Source organism: Rhodofomes roseus (assembly GCF_022264815.1).
Source record: "Rhodofomes roseus strain CIRM-BRFM 1785 chromosome Unknown C8Q71scaffold_1, whole genome shotgun sequence".
Classification (NCBI taxonomy): domain Eukaryota; kingdom Fungi; phylum Basidiomycota; class Agaricomycetes; order Polyporales; family Fomitopsidaceae; genus Rhodofomes; species Rhodofomes roseus.
This window is the reverse complement of record NW_025952957.1, coordinates 2,107,751-2,125,198: the sequence shown is the minus strand read 5'-3', so window position 1 is coordinate 2,125,198 and position 17,448 is coordinate 2,107,751. Positions and strand designations below refer to the sequence as shown.

General features: G+C 55.6%; 9 protein-coding genes across 9 annotated transcripts; 4 read left to right on the top strand and 5 right to left on the bottom strand.

Annotated features, from left to right (window-relative positions):
* Positions 1-237: 237 nt before the first annotated feature.
* On the top strand, positions 238-809 carry C8Q71DRAFT_696888 (uncharacterized protein; the record flags this gene model as incomplete). The annotated part of the gene is made up of 2 exons (XM_047919938.1): positions 238-351; positions 408-809. The coding sequence occupies 2 exons, from the start codon at positions 238-240 to the stop codon at positions 807-809; spliced, it is 516 nt and encodes a 171-aa protein (XP_047785066.1).
* A 325-nt stretch (positions 810-1,134) lies between these two features.
* C8Q71DRAFT_37187 (60Kd inner membrane protein-domain-containing protein) lies at positions 1,135-2,345 on the bottom strand. The gene is made up of 4 exons (XM_047918133.1): positions 2,094-2,345; positions 1,874-2,035; positions 1,407-1,823; positions 1,135-1,357 (listed from the first exon to the last, which is right to left on the bottom strand). The coding sequence occupies exons 1-4, from the start codon at positions 2,325-2,327 to the stop codon at positions 1,211-1,213; spliced, it is 960 nt and encodes a 319-aa protein (XP_047785065.1). The 5' UTR covers positions 2,328-2,345; the 3' UTR covers positions 1,135-1,210.
* Positions 2,346-2,417: 72 nt separating this feature from the next.
* On the bottom strand, positions 2,418-3,643 carry C8Q71DRAFT_801456 (60S ribosomal protein L6). The gene is made up of 2 exons (XM_047925953.1): positions 2,919-3,643; positions 2,418-2,864 (listed from the first exon to the last, which is right to left on the bottom strand). The coding sequence occupies exons 1-2, from the start codon at positions 3,381-3,383 to the stop codon at positions 2,613-2,615; spliced, it is 717 nt and encodes a 238-aa protein (XP_047785064.1). The 5' UTR covers positions 3,384-3,643; the 3' UTR covers positions 2,418-2,612.
* Positions 3,644-3,705: 62 nt separating this feature from the next.
* C8Q71DRAFT_731903 (pyrimidine 5-nucleotidase) lies at positions 3,706-4,968 on the top strand. The gene is made up of 6 exons (XM_047922222.1): positions 3,706-3,872; positions 3,938-4,030; positions 4,088-4,198; positions 4,257-4,399; positions 4,461-4,577; positions 4,635-4,968. Exons 1-6 carry the CDS (start codon positions 3,725-3,727, stop codon positions 4,893-4,895), a joined length of 873 nt encoding a protein of 290 aa, XP_047785063.1. The 5' UTR covers positions 3,706-3,724; the 3' UTR covers positions 4,896-4,968.
* On the bottom strand, positions 4,838-5,539 carry C8Q71DRAFT_36979 (uncharacterized protein). The gene is made up of 3 exons (XM_047918122.1): positions 5,480-5,539; positions 5,113-5,426; positions 4,838-5,062 (listed from the first exon to the last, which is right to left on the bottom strand). The coding sequence occupies exons 2-3, from the start codon at positions 5,336-5,338 to the stop codon at positions 4,989-4,991; spliced, it is 300 nt and encodes a 99-aa protein (XP_047785062.1). The 5' UTR covers positions 5,339-5,426; positions 5,480-5,539; the 3' UTR covers positions 4,838-4,988.
* C8Q71DRAFT_731897 (UPF0183-domain-containing protein) lies at positions 4,969-6,635 on the bottom strand. The gene is made up of 8 exons (XM_047922221.1): positions 6,432-6,635; positions 5,860-6,371; positions 5,618-5,810; positions 5,480-5,568; positions 5,351-5,426; positions 5,269-5,300; positions 5,113-5,218; positions 4,969-5,062 (listed from the first exon to the last, which is right to left on the bottom strand). The coding sequence occupies exons 1-5, from the start codon at positions 6,490-6,492 to the stop codon at positions 5,364-5,366; spliced, it is 918 nt and encodes a 305-aa protein (XP_047785061.1). The 5' UTR covers positions 6,493-6,635; the 3' UTR covers positions 4,969-5,062; positions 5,113-5,218; positions 5,269-5,300; positions 5,351-5,363.
* A 139-nt stretch (positions 6,636-6,774) lies between these two features.
* Positions 6,775-8,976, top strand: C8Q71DRAFT_793803 (epsilon DNA polymerase; the record flags this gene model as incomplete). The annotated part of the gene is made up of 12 exons (XM_047925505.1): positions 6,775-6,807; positions 6,858-6,996; positions 7,043-7,223; positions 7,276-7,426; positions 7,473-7,607; positions 7,662-7,789; positions 7,837-7,894; positions 7,945-8,164; positions 8,226-8,533; positions 8,588-8,698; positions 8,754-8,887; positions 8,952-8,976. The coding sequence occupies 12 exons, from the start codon at positions 6,775-6,777 to the stop codon at positions 8,974-8,976; spliced, it is 1,623 nt and encodes a 540-aa protein (XP_047785060.1).
* Positions 8,977-13,015: 4,039 nt separating this feature from the next.
* Positions 13,016-15,556, bottom strand: C8Q71DRAFT_793802 (heat shock protein 70 family; the record flags this gene model as incomplete). The annotated part of the gene is made up of 6 exons (XM_047925504.1): positions 13,016-13,060; positions 13,104-13,640; positions 13,725-13,811; positions 13,905-13,958; positions 15,225-15,345; positions 15,432-15,556. 6 exons carry the CDS (start codon positions 15,554-15,556, stop codon positions 13,016-13,018), a joined length of 969 nt encoding a protein of 322 aa, XP_047785059.1.
* Positions 15,557-16,616: 1,060 nt separating this feature from the next.
* On the top strand, positions 16,617-17,196 carry C8Q71DRAFT_852752 (uncharacterized protein; the record flags this gene model as incomplete). Its single annotated transcript, XM_047926847.1, has 4 exons — positions 16,617-16,740; positions 16,800-16,973; positions 17,034-17,057; positions 17,120-17,196. 4 exons carry the CDS (start codon positions 16,617-16,619, stop codon positions 17,194-17,196), a joined length of 399 nt encoding a protein of 132 aa, XP_047785058.1.
* Between the last annotated feature and the right edge of the window lie 252 nt (positions 17,197-17,448).

Below are 17,448 nucleotides of genomic sequence, written 5' to 3'. Positions count from 1 at the left end.
CCGATTGGGATCGAGCAGACTGGCACAGAGCGGCGACAGCATCCGGGATGCGAGAAGTGCCAGGCGGTGTTCACATTACTACGCCTCCGTCTCACACCCGTCCTCTCTCATAACTACCAGGCCGCGGGCTGGCCCACTGCATACTCGCCTGCAGCACCGCCGGTCTGTCGCGAACCCCGCCACGCTCGATCTCGCCCTGTCGAGCCACACGACCTGCGAGCAGCCTCTCCGCACACGATGTCGTCGGCACCCTCCACGGCGCTGCCCACCTTCTACTTCGCCGTCTTCGGCCTCTATGAGCCCCTCCTCACAATCCTTGGGTTCATGGGTGCTGTCTTGGACCCGAAGACGGTGAGTGTACCTCCTGCCCCGCTTTAGGCCGCAGCTCATCCATCCGCCTCTACAAGACCCACGACCAACAGGCACCATGGCCCGCGGGCGGGCCCCCAGTCGACATGCCCCTAGCGACGCGTGTCACCATCCTGCAGCTGGGACACGTCGCAGGCCTTCTCGGCCTTCTCAACTTCTTCGTACTCTCGGCATGCCGAAAGTATTTGTACTCGCAACCGGCGCTCCAAGAGAAGATCGTCGGAGCGCTCCTCAAGCCGCTGCTCCTTGGTGACTTCCTACACATTGGAATCACCCTCTGGGCACTCGGAGACAGCAGATGGGACGTTGCGAGCTGGGGAGGCATCCTGTGGATCACAGTGGTGACAGGCTTCAGCCTGATGATTCCGAGGATTACATGGCACCTGGGGATCGGTCGTTATGTCGACAATAGAGACGGCTACCCTGCAAAGAAGCATTGATCTGGAGGGCAACATCTATTAGTGCGTATATTCATTACGGTATATGTAGGCTACTTGTTTCAAGGAAGGGGTGCCGTTGGTTGGTCCCATTCGAAAGTCTCAGGAATACGCTCGCGTAGACTGCATTTGTAGTGTCATTCGACTGGCCCATTGATCCTGTAATATAGAAGTCAGCTTATCAAGTAAAGCATACACGCTCAAGAGCACCGTCATATTAGATCAAGAGGAAATCACTGGACATCCAGCAGCTCGAGAAGAGTGTAATGCTGGTTCCCTCACCACATATTTCTATTCATCCGATACCCGTACTGCGAATCGGTGAAACTCACCTTGGTGGAATGCTCTGGACGCGGTTGACGTGGTACCAATGCGTGGCTGACACGACGGATGCCCCACAAACTTCAAGGATTACTCGACTTCGCACTAGCGTTCTCTTGAGGGGGCAACGACTGGCGATCTCGTCTGGTTCTCCGCGCATCCCACGCATTCAGGACCCAAGACTGTACGAGACCAAAGACGGCAGAGGTGGCCCAGTAGACCTGGACGCTCTGATGCACTTGGTAAGTACAGCCCATGTTCTGGTGGAAAGAGACCTACCCCCGGTACGACGGCTGCAATGAGGATACGAGCGACTGATAATCCCCTCAAGCCTGACTGTACTATTTTGCCTGGCTCTAGCACCGCTTCGCCCTTCGCACGCCGCGCCGCGACCCATTCGGCAACCTTTGCTTGTCTCTGCATCGCAGCTGCGCTCGCGAACCACCGGGTGCTCTCGACTTGCATGAGCGTGACAAGGCCAACGACGATGGGCAATGCCAAGGTAGGATCAGAGTGTGACAGCGAAGTCAGTGTGAGGAACGACTCGGAGTCGAAGCCCGTCGGTGCTTGCGATGCCCTGCTGAGGATCACGGTGAAACCAACGAATAGCGGTAATTGCGTGATAGGAGGGATGAGCATGGTTGGGAGGGGCGTGCAGCCATGCTTCACCAGCAGTTCTTTCTTGCGTGCGTCCGCCTGTAATGGTTCCAGCGATGTATCAGAGGCAGACATGCTACAAGGCTCACCAACACCTTCAGCCTTTTGTTGCGCTCTTTTCGCGCGACTTCAAGCTCGCCCCGGTAGCCATCTTTCTTCATGTCAGCAATAGCTTGCTTGTTAAGTTCCGGGATTTCTTGCTCGACCTGAGGCATCACGACGTGCTCCGCTCGCCATTGCCGGTTCTTTGCCTACACAGCCCAAGCAAGATTACAAACTCGCTGATTTTCTGCCGTAAGACCGACGTACCCAGACTGAGAATGGTACAGTGAAAATGAGACGCGATGCGACCGTCACAAGGATGATCGTAGTGGAGTACGGTGGCAGACTGGCGGGATACGGGAGCGCAATAGCAAGGTCCAGGAATCCATCTGTAAGTGTTTGTATGGCAGACGCAGTGAATTTGCGAGGACGAGCAGGTTGTGCCCGAGGAAGGTGGAGAGCGTGTCTGGTCGGGCGGAGGGTCGAGCACCTGGCAAACATGAAGAAGGGATCGGCGCCTTCTCGATCCCGAAGCGCTCAAGCTGGCCTTCCGGCGTAATCCAGCGCAAATGTCTCAAAGGAACGTCCAAAGGTCTCTCAAAGTGGTCGTTGCATACATCAGGTTACTCAGATACAGTCTTGGGACGCGGCGATGCGAGGCCAGCATCCATGCATTGATGTCGATCGAGAATGTCATATGCATGCAGTATATGCGCACCATAATCATAGCTACATGAGAGAACCCGCTGCTCCTCCCCTACCAACCAACCCCCGCCGCTCGCCCGTTCAGAACGCCAGCTGGTGAGGGAACTGGCCCTTCGACAGACCCCAACTCGACTTCAGGTACTTGTTGATGTTCTCCGTCTTCTTGACGGCAGCGACGACGGCAGCGTCAACCGCCTTCTGATCAGCCACCTTCGACTCGGGGAACGCCTCCTTCTCCTTCGGCTTGCCATCAGCGAAGAACTCCTCCTCTGCTGAGCGGGAGCCCTTCTTGGAGGACTTGGCAAAGTAGGCGTCGTTGATCTTCTCATCAACCTGTGGTACATAGTCAAAAAGACGGCCTTTTTAGCACATGAGCATTTGCCTCACCTTGTGGTCGCCGAGGTCAAGCTGGGTAGAGGTCGCAATAACGTAGGCCTGGTTGACCCGTCGGAGAGGGACGCCGTTGACCTTGTAAGGGCCGGTCACAAGGAGCAGACCGCTCTCGAGCTGCTTGAGGAAAACAACGCGCTTCCCCCGGAAGCGGCCAGCGAGGAGGATGAGGACGCTGCCGGGAGTGATAGATGGGCGAAGCTTCGTGGGCTTGGGGGCCTTACGGCTCTTCTTGGGTTGGCGGACGTCCTCAGCGGGGTAGAAACGAGGTGCCTTTGCGACGGGCACAAGACGTTTGCCGCCGTTCTTCTCCCCTCCAACTGTAACCTCCTTCGTCGCGGCAGCCTCTGAGGCAGCCGGCTTCTCGGTGTTTTTGGGGCCCTTGTACAGACCACGGCGGGCGAAGACCTGGGAGCGAGAGAGGCGTCCCACGCCGGGTGCGATTTCCTTGCTGCGGGCCATCTGGGAGGACGTCGCGGTCAGTGAGTGAGAATTGACGCGAACCTGGAGACAGCTTCATCCGGGATGATATCCTCGCATCCAGCCAAAATCTCCCTCTAGCAACACCATCCAACGGGCAGGATCGAGCGAGACGTCTCCCGGCATGCTCTCCAGGTTCATCGAAAAGAATGGATGCTCACTGGGTCGGGTCTTGAGGATTGCTGGACTGTGTTGACAGCCCTTACGGTGGCAAGTCGGATGGGCGGCGATGATTAGTCAGCACTCTGGATGAGTGACCAAATCGGGCGCACGGTGGCGGAATGTGACGGGCGCTTGAGCGCACGTTCGGTCTCTCCTGGTTCATGACACTCTGCCATCTCAGAGCTGCAGCGACACGTAGAGCTTCGGGTTCACTCAGGACATTCTTTCCTACACCACAGCTTATATCCTTCAAACTCAGCGCACTCATTCAACTCCACTCCAAGATGTCTACCCAGGCGGCTTCTACCCGTTAGACTCATGTCCCTCGATTTGCACCATCGTCTGCGGCTGACTCTTGGTTGTTCTGTTCCCAGAGGATGACCGATACATGATCTGGCTGGACATAGACAACACACTGTACTCCGCAAGCACACGGATTTCTCAGGCAATGGGCGAGCGTATCCATGGTCCCGATCGCATCTCTTGTCCAGTGGTTGGCAGAACTTAACGAGCATTTTCGGTAGCATACTTCCTCTCATTGGGCTTCCCCGAAGAGGAAGCAACGGATCTGCATCACAAGTATTACACGCAATACGGCCTGGCGCTCCGTGGACTTGTACGGCACCACCAAATCGGTAAGCGATGTTGTGCTAATCGTCTATGCGTACTATGTTCGACGCAACGGCCTCGTAGATGCACTGGACTTTGATCGCAAATGCGACGGGTCGTTGCCTTTGGAAGATATCCTCGAGCCGGACCATAAATTGCGAAAGCTGCTCGAAGACATGGATCGCAGCAAAGCTCGCGTATGGGCTTTGACGAATGCGTACAAGACAGTATGTGTCTCCGTACAGTATGTATCACGATGCCGACTGATTCTTGTGATACCCCATATAGCATGCGAAGCGTGTCCTAGGCATTCTCGGCGTGGAGGACCAAGTGGAAGGTGTGGTCTTCTGCGACTACTCCAATCCTCAGTTCGCGTGCAAACCAGAGCCCGAGTACTTCCACAATGTACGTCTCAGACAGATCCAATATATTTTGTTAGCCGTGCCATTGAGCGCGTCGCAGGCCATGCAGAAAGCGAACTTGCAGGATCTATCCAAGTGCTGCTTTGTGGATGACAGTAGGGCCAACGTGCGTGCCGCGAAGCGACTAGGATGGGGCAGATGCGTGCACTTCTGCGAACGCGGTCTGGTAACCGTCGAGGGTGGCAAGGCTAAGGAGATTGGAAGGGACGGGGCGCTTGATCCCGAGGACGAAGGCATCACGGTCATCACTGACCTTGAAGAACTGAGAACCGTTTGGTCTGATCTCTTCAAAGCAAGCTAATGTAATGTAGATGTGTACAAACATGCGATTGCAATGGACTGTTCGTGGACGATCGCAGTCCCCTTGGGTTTATAGGAAACGCTGGCTGGGTCGTCAGAATAGCATCACAGACACCACTTGCGTCGACTCCGTGGCCTCGAGAATGATCCCGTCGAACCCCAGCAGACCTGTGTATTCGAGTCAGTACGATCCGTGGATAAGCATAGCATGTGCGTACGGGTCTTCGAGCTAGGGAGTGTCAGTGCATCGTCTTCGTCAGTGCGGTCGAGAAGCATGGTGGGTGGTTGTGCTTTGGGACTCAGGAAATGACTGATCGTATCACCCTGACGAACGACAGGTGAGCGCAGATAGCGAATCAACTCGGCATTCTCACTGTGTCGTAGAATCCGACACGGGGATGTGTCTCTGCTTGTCATTGAGTGACCGAGCGATCTACCTAGCATCACTGCACGTACCGTCTTCGTCGTCTTATGGCCTACCTTCAATCTCCCAGGGACACCGTTTGTATCTTTGGAACAAAGGCGATCCCGGCTGGCACTGAACGTCAGCTCCGATGTTACTTTTCGCCGTTGGGTATGACACACCACGTTGGTGTGGACAACAATCTTCTTCACAATATGGGTAGTCCCATCAACAAGGAGGTCAACTCCATGTTGAAGATAGTTATAGAAATCTACGCGTGTTGTAGCAATCATGCATATCATATGGAGTAGATAACCTACAATCTGTGTCCGCGTCTTCGTCTTCAGCAGAAAGTCTCGCGTGGATGGTCATCCTGTCGTCTTCTTCAATGTAATGGACTCGCAGTGGCGCACCAAGGTCGCACGTCAAGCCTTGGGCGGAGGTCACGCCCAGGCGTACACGGACAGGCTCCGTAGCTGATGGGTAGAAGTAGAGGTCTACGCCTTCATGGACCTACACAGTCCTGAGACGTGGCGCAAACTATTCATGGAGAACATGCTACCTTCAGCACAGCCTTTCTAATCTCACCGGACATCGAAGGGCACTCGACCACTTCGTCAAGAGCATCTTTGACTTCGTCGTTGGCGCTCTTCTGTGTGGTAACGACCCGCTTCACCTCCTGCAACTTATCATCTGTATGCGTTGCAGTTCCCTTCAGGCCTTCGTCCCGGCTGTCTTCCTCAAAGCTGAATAGAACACCGGGGTAACGCAAGTCGTCTCCGGGATATGTAGGACCGAATGTGCGGCTTACGCCGACTCGCCTGAAGACCTCATCCGCGGAGGAGAGGATGGTCTCCTTAAACTTGAGTGTCACAGGAGGATTCGGATCCCGCAACTTTCTGAGGCAGATAGTGTGTAAGCGTTGGTGATGACCGGAGAATAGCAGGTCCAGATGTGGTCGGATGTGCAGAATGACAGGGGTAGTGGATGAATCAGGGTCGAACTTGACATCGACGAGAGGAAAGGCGTGCTGTACGCGGCGTAGCATATCAAGCACGTTCCATAATGACGACCCTATATAATGTAATTTCAATCCAGCTGCGCTTTCAATGACTAGGCGTACATTGTACTAACCCACCTCGAACAGGCCCAAACCCAAGCCCGGCCGGATGTCTGCCTCCAGCGTGGAGAACATAGTGAGGAAGGCTCGTCAAGTTGTACCAAGCCTGTAGCAGACTAGCATGTCAAGTAGTCACCAGCCAGCGATGACCCGTGCGATCCCAATGCGAAGGATGACTGTTGTGTGCAGGTTGCGAGTCAACCCACTGCCAGGGCAGCCACAGCACCACCGAAATGGCAAACGCGCTCGTGCTCGACGCGTCACGGTCCAGCGCGTCGCGTCGCGTCTCGCGTCTCCGAGTCGCGTCTTGCCACAATTTGCCACAGTCCACTCCACCACTGCCGCAAGCATCACACGATGGCCGACCCAAGGCAAAGAATCATCATCAAGGTACCAGAGGCTTGTGACTGAAGCGCGTCCATCCTTGACGAGACCTGCAGGTCTTCCGGAAATACAGCCATTCATTAGGCCCCGAATCACTGGAGTTTCTGGAAGAGATTTTGGACCGTCATGAGATACCTGACGAGGAGGTAGAATTCTCCATTGAGTGGATAGCGAAGGAGTACAACAAGCAAGATGGTACGCATCTGAAGCCACGAGCCACAGTAGTCTAACCCTCCCTCAGACGCGCAGATGAAAGTGTCGCTAGACGTCCTTCAACGGGTGTACGACGCGTTCCAAAACTCTGGGGACAACCCCGCAGAAGAAGAACAGGAAGCAATTGATCCTGATAGTCACTTGCATTTCATTGACGCGTTCGATATGCCGTTGTGGCATTGGTCTCAGGAGAGAAGCTCGTTCGAAAGGCGAGTGGGATCAAGTATTGCCCGCCAGACTCCTCGATGACCTTAGACGTAGAGCAGCTGGAGCTCTCACTATATCTGGCTCTGCTGATTCCCAAGTCATGGCTATGCGGAATAGACTGAACGTCATCCGGCAGACGGTTCTGCGAAATGATCACTTCTCTCCATCGACTCTACCCTCTCGTGATCGCGAACGCCTCCTGACGGTATGTTGGAAGGTCACTGCGGTACTCTTGTACTGACATACTGCAGTTACGGTCGACAAAACAACTGCTAGGGCGTGCGGGAGAGCGCTTCTTGCTATTCGGCATGCTGTCTCATAACAAGGAGGGTAAACTCTGCTTAGAAGATCAGGACGGGGCCGTGGAGCTTGATTTCTCTCAACTGGTCAGTGACCGTGAACTCAGTCCTTACTTCGTATCGTTCATGTGTACATGCCAGGACCAACCAAGCGAGGGACTATTCACAGAAGGATGTTTCGCCCTCGTCGAGGGGGACTACACGGATGACGCAACGCTAAGCGTCATTGCCATAGGACACCCACCATGCGAGAGCAGGGAATCAGCAAGGCACGTATTTGCACAGACCAAGAACTCAATGTCTCATGGTGAAACAGGTCAATCTACGGCCACATCGACTTCCTTGGGAAGGGCGCGACCACTTTGCTAGAGGATGTCAGTTATTCCGGACCCTACTCAAGCGCGATTATTGAGACAGCTGTTAGACACAATTGGCAGCTCGCGTCCGCCTAGACCTTCCGGACCTACGATTTTTCGTGCTATCTGACGTCTGGTTGGATCATCCTGACACGCTTCGAGGGTTGAGGAAGATGTTCGACCATTGTATGGAGAACAGCTTCATCCCACGAGTCATGGTGCTATGCGGGAACTTCAGCAAACGTGGACTCCAGCAAGCGGACAGCCGAGAAGCTCGTCAGTTCCAAGGTGCGCGAGATGCGCTGGTCTTGCTTCACGACGAATGAGCTGACCAGTACAAATAACATAGACCACATGGACAACCTGGCGGATCTAATCGTGGCATACCCGTTAATTATGCGTACGACGCATTTCGTATTTGTCCCCGGTCCTCTAGACGCCGCTGTGAATTCTGCTCTGCCGCGGTGGCCGTTGATGTCGTCGTTCATTGCGCGTCTCAAGTCACGCATACCCAAGGTACACTTCGGCTCAAACCCATGCCGGATCAAGTTTTTCGAGCAGGAAATCGTGATCTTCAGGGAGAACCTCATGGCAAGAATGCTGCGAAACCTAGTAGGCGTCAAGCCCAACGTGCACACGGACGACTTGAAGCGATACGTGAGTGGTCATTGCTCATGAGCGAACCAAAAGCCCCGAATTCACGGCCTGCAGCTCGTACAATCAATATTGGACCAGAGTCATCTTGTTCCTCTGACGACTTCCATACAACCTGTCCTACATGACTTTGACCACACCCTCCGGCTGTATCCACTGCCAACTACGGTGAGTCCCATGAGATTGACCCCCGTCGCTGGGCTCTGAGTTGGCGTTATACTAGGTCGTCCTCGCCGACAAGTATGATAGATATCAGATGACATATGAAGGATGTCATGTCTTCAACCCAGGTAGCTTCGTAGGCAGTTCGTTCACCTTCTCGGCATATACGCCCTCCCGGCGGGAGTCGGAAGAATGGTAAGTCGTCGTCGAGGTATGTCACCGAAATATACAGTCGCTCATACTCCATCCATCCTTACAGTGTCCTAGACCTTGAGGGGGAATGACTTCCATTTTTATCTTCCCCTGGCATGTGTTCTGTAAACCAATCTATTCCTGGGGACGCTTTGTTTATCTAACAGCGCGCATTCCGCGCGTGTGGGGCTATGAGCACGACCCAGTCCGGGAGTTCCGCCTTCTGCACCGTCAGAGGCAGTCATCATAATATTTGCTGAGGCGGTGCTGATATGACAGGATAGCACAATGTTGCAGCGGTAACGGTACCCCGTAACGAGAACATGGTTCGCACTGCGGGAGTAGGCTACCTCCGGAGGGAAAGCTTCACTCGAAAATGTCGCACCGTCGCTGCAACGGCAGCAAGGCACGTACAGGCTGGCCCTGGGCTCAGCCGCCTGGCGAGACAGGTCCTGTAGGCTGTCCGAACGCGAATCGGATCGGAGAGCGATGGCGGGCGCATCTCAGATCGCGATCATGTCTCCGGGCTCGCGTGTGAAATAATGAGTGTCGCAACTTTCTTACGCGCATAGTAATCCAATACAATGCATTTCATTGCGTTTAGGCGCCCATGTCATTGAATTGCGTCGCGTTCAACCCCAGATTATTGCAATGACATTGTGATCCATGATCGCTTACACGCCAATGACATTCCAATGTCGGAGCTCCAAATTGTAATCACGTAGATTGTAATGCAACGGAATTGCGCCGGTGGCATTGGAATGTGACAGTAACGAATACAATAAAAGTGACTACATAGTGATGCCTGCGTAGCGATGCGATGGCTGTGTTTCATTGCAACGGTCAATCTATCTAGTTAGGCGCATTGGTATGACTGCTGGGGATTGTTATCATTGCCTGATCTCATACTGATGCTATCGTACCACTTACTGTGCTGTTACTTATACTATTGTGAACGACGATCGACATTGGAATGGGCGCCTATTAATTGGATGGTCAGAAAAGGGTTCGAACCTAAGACAAGGATTATAGAGCTTACCGAAGGAGCATTGTAACGACGTGCATACCGCTGCGCTACACGGACATGTAGGGCAGTAACTTAAATGGAATATGATGACCTCTTTACCGTGCCCTTATACTATTATATATTGACTTGTTACCTTTGATTGCTGAGGTACTAACGAGGGCACGGCTCACCAGGTGATTCGAGAGCAATGGCACGCATTCAGATCGAACCAGCGAGTACACTTGAACAAGTAATACGACACATTGTCTACGACTTCGACTTAGGAAGGACTGCGCGTGAACGGGTGACACGAGTTGCGGGAGCTGCGGGAGCTACTACATCGCCCGGCGGCGGCACAACGTTAACATCAGGCGGCGGCACCGCCCTTTCCTTCCCTTTCTTTCTCGGGGCCACCTTCTTCCTCGCCGCTGGCGGTGGCCCACTCGCACCTGGTCCCGAGTCAGGTGCCGGCGGCACTCCAGCTGCGTTGGCGATGGCAGGTTCATCCGATGGTCCAGGTGTGAGCTCCCTAGCAATCGACATGGCACCAAGTGCAACGGTGAGCGACGGGGTTGTACCGCGAGTGGCGGGGGCTACGGAAGTGGACCGAGATGCGGATAAGGCGGGCTGTGGCGGCTCAGCATAGGATAGTACAGAGTATGTGAGGACATCATTGTTCAACGCCGCAGGGTGGTCGTCTGCCCAATCCGTGCTGTCAACATCGACATTGTCATCGTTGTCGACTTCGCAGATGCTGTCTTCGTTGATCGCCAGGAGTAAGCGGGAAAGCGTGTTGGCTTGCGGTATGCCGGGGGTAGTCACCAGTTGAGATTCCGAAGACAGCGAAATCTTGATGGAGAACACGTGTTCGAGGTAGAAGGCCACAAGTGACGCCTTGCGCGTTGCACTCATGCGGGCGATGAGCTCCTTGTACAGATTGAACGAGTCAAAATATTTGATTTTCGACTCGTCGCCCCGTTCCTCAAGTGCAGCGTCCGGAGAGAGCAGGTAGCGAACCTGCGAGTAGTATATCAGCGAGATACGGAGAGTAGTAAGAAATTCGCAAACACTCACAACGATGGCCGCAAACGCGATCAGACCATCCGTGGGAGACGTGATGTGCCACTGCTTGCCAACGGGTTGTTTACCCGATTGTGCGCCGCCTGCGCGGGTGAGAGATTGCTTCCCAAACAACATCACCTTAGCAGCCTGCGGAAATCAGCATGCCGCGTGCGGAAAGCTATTCATAGGGCATACCTTTACAAGGTACATGCTCTGGAACATGCGTGGCATCTGCTTATCAAGGGGCTCGCGGTCTTCGGCCGGGAACAGGACGGGCACGATGTCGCCGTAGTCCTTCGGTTTGCCTGAAGTGCAGATCAGGCGTTGCATCTCGGCGTCCTCAGCGCGATTGTGCGACCCTTTGCGAGCGAAATGTAATGCCGGCATGCCGAAGATCTCGTTGGCGCAGTGTAGGACATTATTGACCGCGTTCGAACGTGCCCCCTGCATGGCGGTCTTAAACTGTGATTGAGAGTAAATTATTCATGTGTCGGGGACGAGATACTCAAGAACTTACCAGTTGGACAAATCCGGCATCTGCATTTTCGATCCTTGGGTGTAGATCGGGTGGCACCCAGCTGAAGAGCTCGGCTGCACTCCCTTGTCGCCTCGACTCATCATCCTCGTATCGATCCTTCGAGTTTGGATCGACGTCAGGACATTCTTGATAGTCGAAGGCAGAAGGGTTCAACCATGGCGAGGCGAGCAAGGCGTATTGCCGAGCCGCCACGGCGAGCCTCTCGTCAAGCTCACCGATCCCCTTCGTTTTGCTAACACGAGTCCGCTTGCCACGGCCCTGGTTCTGAGCTTGCAGGGTGGCGAGTTCGACCTTGACCTCGCGTAGCTCCGTACGCATTCGTGCATACTCAACTTGATAGAACGAAAGGGCCTGGTATAATCACTCACAGTGAGTCGTGTATTGCTCTCGTGCCATTTGCAGACTCACCTTTTTGTAGTCTTCAATCGTTGCACCTGGTCCAGGCGCCGGCAATGCTGGCTGCGCGGCCTGCGAGTTTGATGACGCGACTGCGAGACCGTCTGTCGGGTCATCATCGCTGCTGCTGACGTCCAAGTTGAAGTTCTCTTCGCCCTCGGCTCCCTGGGAACTGGCAGGAATCGAGCGCGATGCCGATTGTTGACGAGGCTGGGTACCTCGCATCGTGATAGCGGCAGCAGTGGGGCGCAGTGCCGGTGGTTGACGGAGTGGGGCCCCTCGCATCGGGAAGGCGTCACGGACTTGCGGAGAACCTGGCGTGGACTCGTCGACACCTGCACCGTCCTCAAGTACAAAGTGGGAGCAGCACGTACTTACCTCAGAACACACACCTCTGGGCGAGGCTGTTCGCTGGCTGCACCGCGTGCCATAATCTTGTTTGACGGCAATGCGTTACCACCTGTCGATTTACAATTGAGTGCTACACCTGTATGCACAGGCATCCCGAGTTGTGCGGCAGCCCTTAATGATTACGGAACAGCTCAACGTCGGATTGACCGATACAGAGAGCATCCCCGGTGTAAGGATCACATACCATCAGCACGCTGTAAGATGTACAACGTTCATGACTCACTGATTTGTCGTTCCAGGTGCCACCAGGCGAAGATACGATTCTGACGACGTCCGGGAAGTCGAGAAGCAGAGGCGCGGGGCGGCTACTATCGAAGCCGTCCGCGTGCTTGTCGGAGGAGATAGAGTGGATTTAGTAACGTGTATACCTGTCCAGAGCCATGACTGGTGTAGTACGTACTGCCGCATCAGGCCTGAGGGCATGCAGATGGTGTCAAGATTAGCCGACACAGATATTCGAGTGTGCGGTATTGATACGTACCTGATCGATACGATACGAACAGTGGCGGCTTGCGGGAAGTTTGAATGCGACGACGAGGCAGTACCCCATCTGATGGTACTTGTTGAGCATGACTATGAGGTACAGATACGTCACCAACACGTTTAGTGCACACCCAGCATGTGATAATAGAACTCACCAACTTGAAGCGATGTATTGCGCGTACGCGGAGTGATGTACGAGGCCTCCGCGGCGAGCTCGATGTCAGCCTACTCCGAGTCAACCAAGAGTGGGGAGCTCCGAGTCGTGGAACAACCTGCTATACTTCAGACGACGGCCAAATGCTTCGCACCGATTGGGTACTCACCTCATCGATATCCTCTTTCTTAAGGTTCGCGTCCTTGAGCACCCGCTCAACCGGATTCATCGTCTTCCGGAAGAGGTTCATGTTGATCTCCTTGAACTTCGCCCGAGTAGTAAGCGTCTCCGAGAAGTTGTTGCCGTTCTCGAAGCTCTCAATCTTGACACGAGTCGATTGCTGGCTGGACAGTGTACGATTGGCCTTCTCAACCTCGTGCTTCAGCTTGCCCATTGCACGCAAGTTGTTTGACACATCGATGCCGGTCTGCTTCTTGTACTGCTTAATGAGATGGTCCATCACGCGGTTGTCGAAGTCCTCGCCACCGAGGTGGGTGTCACCGGCAGTCGCCAAGGCCTCAAACACGCCGTCGTCGATAGACAGCAGCAAGACCTCGAAAGTTTCACCGCCGGGATCATAGACGATGATCTGCGACTCGCTACCCTTCTTGTCGAGACCATACGCGATGGCTGCGGCCGTCGGCTCGTTGATGATACGGAGGACCTGCAGACCAGCAATCGTGCCCGCATCCTTCGTGGCTTGACGCTGAGCGTCATTGAAGTCTATACATGCGATCAGTAACTGGCCAAAGGCCACGCAAGTGGAAGTAATGCACAGGCTGGGAGTGACAACTGCGTGGGTGACGGTCTTGCCGAGGTATGCCTCAGCAGTCTCCTTCATCTTGCTCAGGACCATGGCAGAGATCTCCTCCGGAGTCTGATGTACAACTTCAGCCTGAGATAGCTGTCATACGCATGCAGGAACAAAAAAAAAACTCACGAATTCACGAGTCTCGCCCCGGTACTACACCTGAATGATGTTGCCGATGACCTGGAAAGGCCAGTGCTTCCAATCGCGCTGCACCTTCCTCGCCGGCCGGCCACTTGAGCCCGTCTCTCTCGACGCCAAAGCTCCTGCGCGACGGGCTCTCCCGCCCACCGTTGTTCTCCACTTCGCCCATCTTGAGCCTCCTCAGCCGCTGACTCCACTCCGGCTCCTCGTCACCGGGGTTCCTCGCCGAGTCCCTGGTGATATCCTGCCCGACCGAGCTCTCCCCTTCGCTCACAGCCTCGTCATCGCTGTCGAGCAGCTTCTCTTCGCCCTCCTGCACGGCCCACCGGCCGCTGAGACCACTCAGCCCGGGGCGCAAGTGCGAGTGCTGCACGAACCCGCGCGGGTTGAACGCCGCCTCCGCTTTGTACCTCGCGCTGTCCAACCTCGGCGCGGCCTTCTGGCCCAAGCTCGAGAGGGTTCTCTGCAAGTTCGCGATGGGCTCCTGGATGACCTCCTCGGGGCGCGGGCGACCCACGCCCGAGAGCGAGTGGTCACTGCTCAGACTATGCGTGCCCGCGCCCGTGCCCGAGCTCGGGAAGCTTGGCCGCGATGGGCTCATGAATGGCGAGGCGGACGCGATCGGGGGCAGCTGCACGCTCTCGAGGGGCTTCGGGCGCAGTGGCTGGAGCGGCGGGGGCGACGGGTGGTTCATGCTCTTGCTGCGGAACACGCGCGGGAACTCGCCCGTCGTGGAGGGCGAGCTCGGGCCGCTGCGCTCGCTGTTGACGCCGGGCTGCGTCGGCTTGCAGTCGGGGTGCGTCAGGGGCAACTCTGCGGGCAGGTCAGCCAGTGGCCGCGGCGGCGCGCGCGTGGGCGAGGTGCAAGCGGACACGGAGGGCGAGATCGAGATCGCACCGCGGGTGCGCGATAACGAGGTCGGGATGCTCGCGCGCGACGGACTCGAACGAGCGCGTCGTGGAGCCTGAGACGGGTGACGTGGGAGGGCTCATCTTCCTTCGTGGCGGGAGCGACGGCGCAGGCAGGTCCCGCAGGCGCTCCCTCCTACCCGAGCCCGACGAACCAGAGGACGACTGCGCGGCAGGGTCCTTCGTGGGGCCGATGCTGCGTGTCCTCCGCAGGCTCAGGCTATGGACGCTCGAGGCCGACGGGTTGCTGCTCTTGAGGGCCTCCCACACGCGCTCCTGTTGCAGGCGTTGCTCCGCCTCCTTGAGGCTCTGCGCGACGCATGGAGGCTTTCAACTGGATGAGTACGTTCGGGTTTGCCGCGCTCGCGCCCGAGGTGATCGTCTCGGGCATCTTCGCGAGCGACGAGTAGCACGGCGGGAGGGAGGGCACGACCGGGTCGTCAATCTTGCGGCCAATGAGAAGTTTTGCACCGAAGTCAGCGTAGTACTTGGGGTTGGAGTGGAACACGTCCAAGTTCTTGTCACCAACAAGATACTCGTCGTCCGGGAAGCTGACCCGTATTAACAAGACGATTGAGTCTTAGTATTGAAACTCACCAAGCGATGAATTGCGCGCGCGAAGGCCCCCCACGCCGACCTCTTCACCCTTTTCATCCTCTGCAACCAACGCAACACGGTGCGCGCAAGCAGGCGACTGCCTTGCACGGCGACCTTCTCCTCCAAGTTCCCGGCCTCCTCATGCCATCGGCAAATCTGCGACATGCTTGCTGGGGTGGCGGTGCGGTACTGATCGGCGCGCAAGTGAGAGGGCGACGCGGGCTCGCTCCTAGCTTGAAGCGAGCTTGAGGTACGAGTGTGTTCGACGGGGCGGGCCGCATCGGCAAATTCGCGACATGCTTGCTGCCAGTGGGGTGGCGGTGTTATACTGATCTGCGCGTAAGTGAGACGGCGACGCGGGTTGACTCCTAGCTTGAAGCTTGGAGCTTGAGCTTGAGGCCTTGAGGCACGAGTTGCTTGCATGTGAGGCTGAGGAGGAACACGTGGGGATGAGCTCGATGCGTGCGCGACGTGCAAAGGACGCCGGAAACGAACCTTATCGGATAGTGAACTTCACCCTCCTCCTCCTCCTCCTCCTCCTCACAGCCCATGTCCCTCGGCGAGCTGTTACGCAAGGCCGTCTTCAGGACGTCTGAGTTGCTTGATACGGCTATCATGTACTCCGAGGTAAGTCGAAACTTGACGCATTGTCCATCGCTCATCTTAGACTGCTTTGTTGATACCTCACCTTGTTACTGAGGTTCTCACCACTAGAGCTTATCACGACGTTGGTCGCGGTATACTACATCGTCCCCTCAGGCTGCGAACGTCACGGTATTGCTCAAGAAATACACCGAGCACGTAGCACGTTACACATGGTTGCCCTGCGACTCCATTGTTGTGAGTATCAACGTCGATGTACATGTCACACGAAATTTTGACAAACTCACCACCTCTGAATCAGGCTCCGAGTCGGTCAGTTCGCGCATCAATGACGTCGGCACGGTACACGTAGCTTGGCCAACCTGAAGCGATGGCTTGCGATGTCGAAGGACAAGCAGGGTGAGTCAATCCGCTGCGCATATAGACGCCTCGCCAATGCCCAAGTACTGATCGACATCGTTGCGGCTGCGCGATTTGCAAACGCTCCGCTGGCGGATGATGCATGTATACAGTATGGGTCACTGCGCCATGAGCGATGTCCCCAGATCTCGCATTTGATCTGTAAGTGATCATGGGCATTCCGTTTCCGGCGCGTGCGTACGGCTACAGTGACGGTCTCGTCATGCAGCTCGTCAACAACGATCTCATTGGCATGCAGCTCCGAGTCGTCAACAACGAGGACGGCCCGATGGTTGTCAACAACAACAACGAGGACAACCCGCCGATGGTCGTCATTGAGCAAGTAGGTAGCCTGAGTCCGAGTATTGAGGTGGAGGGCCGCCGGTCGTGACTCGGCGTCTTACAGGTGGTTGGCATCTCAGGCTACATGTCGCAGAACATGATCTGGCAACTCAACCTGCGACGTCGTTCCCGTTGGACACGCTCAAGGACAACAAGCCCGAGCAGGGTCACCTCCAGCTCGAGATGTCTCGAAACCTTCAAGTTGTCCATGCGCCTCAAGTAGCTATCCTCGGAAACGGTATGTTCGCGCACTGCGATCGTCCCGGATCCAATCATATCTGCTAACCTGTGTGAGAAGGCAGTGTTCAAGTCGTTGCAGAGAGTATGTCCACTGCGTTTATCCATGCTTTCGTCATACGTCTGATGGGAATTGTCATAGCAAAGATCTCGCGGACATCAAGCACATCATCGTCGACGCTGCCGCGTTCCCTCCAGACATAAGTCCGACGGGCATACTGTGACTAGACGGCGACTTTCAGTGATACCGTACTACTGGTAGCAGATCGTCAACTACTAGTACTGATGGACACACGATGATGTTACTCGGATGCTGCTGCACACTGCGCGCACGTCTGTCTGTACGCTTGTTTGCCGTCTGTATGTTCATCTGTCTGCATGGTCGTCTCAGGCTGTCTGTACGCAGACCAATGATGGCCCCAGCCTGCGCCGCTGCCTGCTGTCGGCGCAGACTCGGACATGATCGTGATCTTTGT

Coding starts and splice junctions, on each gene's coding strand:
- C8Q71DRAFT_36979 (XM_047918122.1), bottom strand. CDS start 5,338: ATGCTAGGTAGATCGCTCGGTCACTCAATGACAAGCAGAGACACATCC. Junction 5,063..5,112: donor ACTCCCTAGCTCGAAGACCC/GTACGCACATGC, acceptor TCGAATACACAG/GTCTGCTGGGGTTCGACGGG.
- C8Q71DRAFT_731903 (XM_047922222.1), top strand. CDS start 3,725: ATGACACTCTGCCATCTCAGAGCTGCAGCGACACGTAGAGCTTCGGGT. Junction 4,031..4,087: donor AATGGGCGAGCGTATCCATG/GTCCCGATCGCA, acceptor CATTTTCGGTAG/CATACTTCCTCTCATTGGGC. Junction 4,199..4,256: donor TGTACGGCACCACCAAATCG/GTAAGCGATGTT, acceptor ACGGCCTCGTAG/ATGCACTGGACTTTGATCGC.
- C8Q71DRAFT_37187 (XM_047918133.1), bottom strand. CDS start 2,327: ATGTTTGCCAGGTGCTCGACCCTCCGCCCGACCAGACACGCTCTCCAC. Junction 2,036..2,093: donor CTGTACCATTCTCAGTCTGG/GTACGTCGGTCT, acceptor TGGGCTGTGTAG/GCAAAGAACCGGCAATGGCG. Junction 1,358..1,406: donor TTGCAGCCGTCGTACCGGGG/GTAGGTCTCTTT, acceptor CAAGTGCATCAG/AGCGTCCAGGTCTACTGGGC.
- C8Q71DRAFT_801456 (XM_047925953.1), bottom strand. CDS start 3,383: ATGGCCCGCAGCAAGGAAATCGCACCCGGCGTGGGACGCCTCTCTCGC. Junction 2,865..2,918: donor TTGACCTCGGCGACCACAAG/GTGAGGCAAATG, acceptor TATGTACCACAG/GTTGATGAGAAGATCAACGA.
- C8Q71DRAFT_731897 (XM_047922221.1), bottom strand. CDS start 6,492: ATGTTCTCCACGCTGGAGGCAGACATCCGGCCGGGCTTGGGTTTGGGC. Junction 5,811..5,859: donor TTAGAAAGGCTGTGCTGAAG/GTAGCATGTTCT, acceptor AGGACTGTGTAG/GTCCATGAAGGCGTAGACCT. Junction 5,569..5,617: donor CGAAGACGCGGACACAGATT/GTAGGTTATCTA, acceptor CAACACGCGTAG/ATTTCTATAACTATCTTCAA.